The sequence below is a fragment of the Pistacia vera genome, unplaced genomic scaffold (genome assembly GCF_008641045.1).
Source record: "Pistacia vera cultivar Batoury unplaced genomic scaffold, PisVer_v2 Contig511, whole genome shotgun sequence".
In the NCBI taxonomy this organism is placed as follows: domain Eukaryota; kingdom Viridiplantae; phylum Streptophyta; class Magnoliopsida; order Sapindales; family Anacardiaceae; genus Pistacia; species Pistacia vera.
In genome coordinates, this window is record NW_022196348.1 from 298140 (window position 1) to 306583 (window position 8444).

General features: G+C 36.4%; 1 protein-coding gene across 1 annotated transcript; it reads left to right on the forward strand.

The window, feature by feature from the left end:
• The first annotated feature begins 1561 nt into the window (after positions 1–1561).
• Positions 1562–4159, forward strand: LOC116106283. Its single transcript, XM_031392628.1, has one exon. The coding sequence runs from the start codon at positions 1676–1678 to the stop codon at positions 3944–3946; it is 2271 nt and encodes a 756-aa protein (XP_031248488.1). The 5' UTR covers positions 1562–1675; the 3' UTR covers positions 3947–4159.
• Positions 4160–8444: the final 4285 nt, after the last annotated feature.

Sequence of the window (8444 nt, forward strand, 5' to 3'; positions counted from 1 at the left end):
TTTTCATGCAAATTCTACAATAACCTAGAAGAAAAAGAAAGTATAACTATATCTAATATAGGTTGGTAACTTTTAATTGTCATATTAACTGAATTAATAATAATAACAACAAAGGAAAAATGATATTTCTACCTATTGAGGGAAATTATTTAGCCTATCCTAATTTGATGAAGCCGAGTGAGAAAGTCCATGATAAACATGCCTAAAATATAGGAACAACCATGTTATACTGTTTCGTAAAAACCCTCAATTATCTATTTCTTGAGAAATTGTGAGCTTGGTTTGGTTCAAAGAAGTTTTTTTTTTTTTTTGGTTTTTTTGTTTTGTCTACCTAACTTCCTTTTCTTCCTTTTTTCCTTCTATGAATAACATAATAATAACCCAATCAAAATACAATTATTTCCAAGAACAAAATGTTTATTATGCTTAATATGTTTATCTTGATTTATATATGTTCTAATTCTATACTTTGTTCTTGTAGTTTTTAATTTGCTAAATTGTTCGGGGCCTACGCTTTTATGAATCCAGTAATAATGAAACCAATAAATTCTTTAGATATGATATAAAATGAATCTTATCCTACTGTCGATTAGATAGTTTTGTGGGATGAATAAATGACCAATTAATCAAAATAAACAAATAGTAGACTTCTCTTTGGTGACATAAGATGAATAAAGAATGCAACCTCTCTGACAAATCTTACATTCATATTTGGTAATGAACACGTCATGAAATATCTTTTATACAATTTTTATTTGAACGCCTAAAAACTTTTAATTAATATATCTTTTCTTCTACCATTTAATTAAGACAGAGTATTAGAGGTTTATTTTGACCATTAATTTTAATGTTTTAAAAGATTAGTTGAAATGCACACAAACAAACTGATCTCAACACCCTCAATTATCAGATAAAAAAATATTAAAAAAAAAAAAAGTAAATGAGGACATCCACCACGTTGACACCATAATTATGTAATGGATGACACTACCACTAATAATAATAAATCTTAATTAAAAACTGTTTAAATTTTCATCACCAAGTCGTGTGACTGTGACAACGACATGGTAAATAATTAGCACCATGCGAAGCTGGCTGCTGGCTCATTTGAATGGTGCTTGTATTTTGCTTTCATATCCACAGGAATTTATCTTAAAAACATAATAAGCATCATATTCATACCCCGTAAAGATATAATTCATCTTTATTAATTAATCTGATAGATTAATGTATTTAATCAGTTTACAACTTTTTTACTACATCAAATTCAAAGGCAATACAAATTTACAAAACCAGTCAGAAATGGGATTCACATTTCACACTCAGAGCTCAGCCCGTTGTCAAAATTCAACTCACGTGCCACGACATTTCCCTCTAATGATAACTAATTATTAAACACGCCACTAAGAATTGAAGTCAGTCTTGGAGTACTTTGAAAATCATCGATTCAAACCTGCTTCCATTATTGTAAAAGACAAAACCTTAACCTGCTACTCATTTGTATCCTTGACGGGTCCAAGAAAAATGGTCTTGAAAAGTCGAAACAAATAACAATTTAAACATATAAAAGAAAGTCCAATAGAATACCTGATCTCAGACTTCTTTCATTGGAAAATATAGTCCTCAGCATCAAAAAAGAAAGATAATTGAAGAAGAGATTAAAGATTTCAACAAGATGGTTAGGGAAGGTTGCAGCCTCGATGGGAGCATGAATGAAGCAAAGTTCGGCGAGCCGTTGCCATTTATTGGTATCTATGTAGCAGCAGCTTCTTTGGCATGCGCAGTTGCTATGACTTTGGATGCCATCCGGGGTTTTCACTATCGAAAATTTTGGTTTCCCTGCAAATATTTCGCTCTTAATGCTACTTCCCTCGCCATAATAGCTGTAGCAATCAAATTTTCAGTGGATCTAAATACCGCTATGCCTCGCAAACAGGACCAGCTTGCCAAGCTTAGTAGCGCGGTTCTGATATGTACAACAATGGGTAATACTATGCCTTCTCTTGGCACCATGGAGAACAAAGAACTGTTCATGAACATTATGGCTTTGGGGATACTTGTTATTACCGTGGTTGTTAACATCTGCATCCAACTAGGTACTGGCGTGATCTTTATTTTCTGGAAAGAACATGCCTTTATCTTGTTTCTCATGCTTGTTATGCTTGTGATCCTTAGTTTTTCGGCTTTAACTGTGCCGGTAACTAAGAGATATTTGGAGATTAAGTACAACAAAAAGTACCAGTTAGCTCTCAAAGAAGGCTCAAATGAAGCTGATATTCCATTGTTTCAGAAACTGAAAGAAGATCTAATGAAACATTGGATGATGGCTCATACCAGCTGCCCCCAGTTTGTGATGGGGCGTTCGGTTACGTGCACCGCCTCCGGTGCGTTGTGCCTGCTGGGCGCCATGACTTTAGCACAAGCCATGCTTCGATCTTATTTGATGCCCTGGTCATTCCACTTCTGTAATGGGAAGTCTGACTATGAGTGGTCAACCACTTTTGTTCTTGTTACTCAGACCTTTACTGTTGGAGTTGGAACTATTGCCCCTGCATGTAGATGGTTCACTGCCATAAATTACAGGTGCCCGACTAGAGGGAAGATTATCCGCGCAAGGAAGGTCTTCAATGTAGAGAAGTATTGGATCGAGAAACTGATTGAGCTGAAGGACTGCCCATTAATTTTTCGAATCCAAAATCGGCAATGCAGGAAACTTGTCCATGTTGCCAAAAATCAATTTCTTAACACGTGCATTGGCATGCAAACAGGGATTGTGCTAGGAAGCAAAGCAATTCAACTAATTTCCATTTACTTTGTAGGCCACATTCTGTTAATCTGTGATCGCTGTGGAGAGTTGAAGAAGAAATTCAAACCCAAAAACAGCATTTCAAACGACTCAATATCGGAGTCACAGTCCAGCTCAAAGCCGGACCTCAGCCGTTTTGTTTTGCATCTTGAAGGTGAGAATGAACTAGTTCACCTCATAATGAAGGACAATTGTGATGCTACTGATCACTGGATGCGGATGGGCAAAAGGAAGCAGCCAAAACATCTGATTAAATTGTTGAAACAATCAACATGCTCAAAAGGATTCAAGGGAGTGCAAGACTTTGACAGTTACCTAGTTCCCCATCTAGACTTTGAGGAACCTCCAAATTCTTGGGCTCTTCCAGTAGTGACTCTAGCCAGCATTGCAGTCACACTTCCAAATATTGAAAACTATTTAGTTAAACAGTTGATCCGCGGAGTGAATGAAGGCCTCATGTATGTGAAAGCCACTGAAGAAAGCCTAGATAAAAAAGGAGATTTGATTAACATCGGGAAGGCAGCAGACATTGTGTGGCTAAAAGTTGATCTCTATCACAAGTGGCTAGATGTCGATCTCACTAAACTGTCCCTCCAAGCAAACAGCCCGAGGGATATACTCGAAGCACTTGCTGATGCTGCAAAGAACAGGTTTATGGAACACAAGAAGACATACATGACTCAATGTTTATTTAAGGAAAGCCCTTCGAAGTGGCCCAGCAAGGTATTGGCATCAAATTCCATGTATAGAATAACCCAAACACTCCTACTAAATCACCAAAGTACAACCAACCAGACAAGTGAAAAATTGTTTGAAGTACTTACTGTCATGATCTCTGATATCATGGGTGCTTGTCTCACCAACATACCACATGTAATATCAATGAAGTGTTTGAGCAGCACCATTGAAGAAAGGGAAGAAAGTGTGCGGCAAACAGTTTTCATTCTTGGTAAAAGTAGAGAGATTATAAATCTTCTAGACCAATGGAGGTTCCCAAATTTACATCCTGATCAAATGGCATACATTGATGAATGGCGTTCATTACAAAAGCTGGAGGACCATCTGCTTTCCATTCCATCTTCGCCAGAGAGTGACACAGTTTCTTCCACTTCAAGTGAGTTGTGTGTAACCATCGAGTGAGATACACAAGCATGGAGCTGAAAAACACAGGTAGCTTTCATATTACTAGTCAGTAGTCATTGCAAAGCTTGTTCGAAGGGAAGAAAGAACTCAGCTGCATGTATCATGTTCTGACTATAGTCTATGTATAATAAAGATAAGTTATTTGAAAGAGAAACTTACATCCACTAGATTTGCGAGACTGGAAACTTGTTTGTATGCATGTGTTATCTACACCTGATGAATTAATGCATTAATGGCATAAAATGATGACAACAATTGTTATAATTCTAGAGGCTGATTGTGTAACCCCAAGTGACAATAGACACGATGAATTTTCCATTATCAGGCAATGACACAATGATGATGAATCAGGAATTGCACAGGTATAGGATGTATACACTGCTACTTAAGCAAAAGTCACAGTGTCAACAGCTATGTAATAGGACGTAAATAAGTGGCACTGACCAGGGTAATTTGATATCTGGTGCTCGGATATTTCGTGATATTTAGCAGAAAAAATGACACTGACAAGAAACAACAAACACCAAATGTTCATTAAAACATCTTGGATTACATGATATTCCCATTGTTTATTTTATATCCTTGAATTCAGTAAGGTCTGTACATATTCAGGGAAGCTTCTTACCGAACTGAAACACATGCCAATCTTCCAATTTGATGATACACAGACTAGGTCTCCTCGATCAACAGTGTAAAGAGGTGTGTATTTCACACACAGGTTGACCCTGGACTAGAGAGTGATGAGTTTCATTCAAATCTTCACAGTTGTGCCTACTTATCTGCAAAGTTTAATAGCAGTAAAAAGCGAAATCACATGCATTAGCACTCAAAATAATATCTTTTATGACCTACTATCAGTTAGTGTTCACTCTACTATCAGATAGCTTTCATTCCAACCAGACTACAGAGGCCAATTCAGCACATCAAACAAAAGACGTTGCTCGATGAATTATAGTGCATTTTGAAGACAGAAAGTTCTTTCAGTGAAGCAGAATTTTAATGAAAAATGTCATCCATAGCCTGTCTTATTCTTTAATTTGCCCCTAATATAAAACTATAGAAGTTTTTAGACTTCTTGCCTCTCTACCTTAATGCAAGTGTCAAGACTTCTTGTATAAGCCCAACAGAATTAACCAATTGAACTAGCTAGTACCCACAAAAAAGGTGATAATATCTAATAAAACATCCAGAAACTTCTAATAAGTGTACATACTTAAATAGTAAAATTCCATTAGAGAAAAACACCATGAATGATCACTCAGCCTAGAATAAATTACAAAAGTGAAAAACATTAACTAGGCAATACTGAATTGCAACACCAAAAGAAACCACAAGTATATGAACTACATGATTCAAAGTCATGTCGTGTGCAAATAGATATCTCTACAATGTAGAAAGGAGAAATTTAATCCAGCTTTGTTATCTACATAGATCCAATTTAGCAACAATATATTCATCTCAAGCATAAGAATGAAAATTTAGGAGACATAAGGACAAAATTAGCTCCTTGTGTGTTGCAAACAGATGCAAGCAAAATAATAAAAAATTAAGAAAAGAAATACAAGCTAGCAGAAGATAATTATGATTGAAAAAACTAACTCTTAACCCTCTCAGTTTTTAAAGCATCTAGACTCAGAGAGCATAGTCTAATCTGCCACCACAGCCGATAATTTGTTCAATTCCTGAACTAAATAGTAGTGTACAAAACAGACAGGCAGAAACACTGCTATTAGGAAAATACAAAATTCAAATAAACTATACCAGTAACATTGAATAAAGAAAGCTGATACTGAAGTGCGAAATGCAAACAACCTCCACAACTTGAAATGAAAAAAATTATGGCCTTTAGTAGCTCTTGTTGGGCAATGAAGATGCACATTTTAAATTTTCAAGTTGCCAAATTCCAACTTTTAGCTACTTCTAAAAATTTTAAGACCTATCATCTCTTCTGCTCGAACAAACACAGCCGAGCATGAGTGTAAAAATGCACATACACAAGTTGCAGATTGTCAAGCTGCAAATGACATATTTCACGATTAGAAACCTGCAACTTGCATGTAAGTTTCTATTCTGAAAGATTTTAAACAGTATATGGGTAAGTATTCAGTTTTTATTCTGAAATTTGCTAACTTTCCTTTGTCACACTGCCCAAGGAAACCCCGTATCAAATATCAGAGTGCAGATTTTTAAATAGCATTATACTACCCAGCGAGGATTTTCTTTAAGGGTGAATTGATCACTGCTTTGACACAGTTATTAGGGAATGGAGCACAAATGTTCCTCTGCACCTGCTCCCTATTTAGTGAGTTAGGTTTATGCATGACAAGTCTAAGATTAAGGTCTCAATCAAGAAAAGGCATTGCCACCAAACCAAATGGCAAATGTCAACAGATGCTGTGTGAAGAAGGTATACCTAATGTGGCTGCTTGGGAATTCCCTTCATTAATATTGTCAATATCAAACCAAATGGCAAATATTAACGGATGCTGCATTATGAAGGTATGTATAAATTTGCTGATTGTTAACTACCCTCAATGATATAAATACAATTGGTAATACCCTAATAATAGGTTAAAGCTTAAACTGCCAAATTACTTTTTCAGCATTATGACAAAATTATATGTGTTAACTGCCTGTTGAAGAAGAAAGATAAGGAAGCCTAAGTGCTCACTCAATTAAAGCTCCAAATTCCTAACATTCCAATCAATATTATCCTTAACATTAATTTTCCAGTTCAATTTTATTCTAATCCCAACTAATCCCGAAGAGGTCAAAATGCAACACGAGTCTTTTTTTTTTGACCCAATTGATATGATGAATTCGATTCATCATACCATAGAATTATGCCTTCAGATTGATTCAGAACGAAAGAGTAACACAACAACCATTATAGATTTGCTGCTAAATAATTGAACTTCTTTAACACGAGTTCATGAGAATATGTGACTAATTAAGTTGGATAAAATCACATGGATTCAAAACAGCAAATAAACCAAACTCACATCCTCAAATTCATTCTTCAAATTTCCATTGATTATTCAACATGTCAAATATAGTCAAACCCAGTCCAATAAACCTCTTTAACCTAAAAAAAAAATTGTTTTAAAAAAAAAAAAAATTACAGAGAACCTGGGTCCTGCAATAAACATAACTCAACAGACATACTAATCGTCCTGGTCGCTCTTTTTGGGCTTGCGATACGTTTCTTCGTAATGTTTGAACATCAAAGCGCCGGTGCCGGCTAGCTTATTGATATTAGGTACGTTGTAGTTCTGAGCAACGTAGATGCCGAAGACTGTGCCCACCATGAAGTTGAAGCAGCTCCTGACTATACCCATAGTTTGCAAGTTAATCGCTGAGTGAATTTCAGCTCATAAGGAGGTTTTGGGTCAGATTTAAGTTTTCTGTTCGTGTTGCCCACGCTTTCTTTGTTTTTATTTTACTGCAACTTCACTGACGACACGACCTTGGGCTATAAGGAAACGATTCACCATTCGTCAATAAACTTTGTGGGTCCCGATTTAAGTTTTCAGTTCTTACTTTATTAAATTTATCACAAATTTATTTTTAAATTGTAAATTATGATTTCCATAGGTTTCACAAAAGAGTAAACGCATTTTCCCACCCAAGGTTTGGCGAATCGTCAGGTTCCCACGCCAGGTTTCATAAATTGCAGATTCCCACCCAAAAATTAACACCGTTACTTTTCTCTCAGAATAACCCTCATATCTCAAATTTCTCTCAAACAAACCCCAGAGGAGATCCTAGCCAAGCCAAAAATTCGGTTTGATTCTAGCACCATTAGACCTCCCCGACACCACCATCAACATCCCTTCATCCTCCTCACTAAAATCCCTAACTTTTTCACCCGATTGCACCTCAGTGAGGTGCTAGAATTTGGCTGAAAAGACGCGACAAAATGCGAAAACCTAAGGGAGAGGCGACATCGATCAATGATGTTGGGGGTTTTGGTGGGGGGAAGCTAATGATGTTATTGATGGTGTTAGGGGTGGTTTTAGGTGTCGGGACTTACCTGAATTTGGATGAAATGCCGACTGAAACTAAGAGCAATGACAGGCGATTGGAGGTTCAATCAAGCAGGGAGGTTAAGGGTTTTGGTGTAGGGGTTAAGTAGATTGTAATGGTGGTGTCTGGAGGGGTCGATTGCGTTGGAAACCGGCCGGAATGGCCTGAAATCACCGATGGGGTGAATTTGAGAAGTGAAAGGTTATTTTAAAATTTTTCGGTGCGGTGAATTTGAGAAGTGAATTGTTATTTTGAAATGACTATTTTACCCTTTTAACTGTCAGATTAAACAATTTTCTATTAATTTAAGAGTGAGAATTTACAATTTATGAAACCAAGGGTGGGAACTTGCAGATTCGCCAAACCTTGGGTGGGAAAATGTCATTTACTCTTCACAAAATTATAGTAAACGCCTGCTAGTTTCATTAATACATATCTAGAGCCTATTTTTAACCAGATGTTAGACGAA

What these genes read in the sequence shown, in the direction of transcription:
- LOC116106283 (XM_031392628.1), top strand. Translation starts at nt 1,676, where the DNA reads ATGGTTAGGGAAGGTTGCAGCCTCGATGGGAGCATGAATGAAGCAAAG.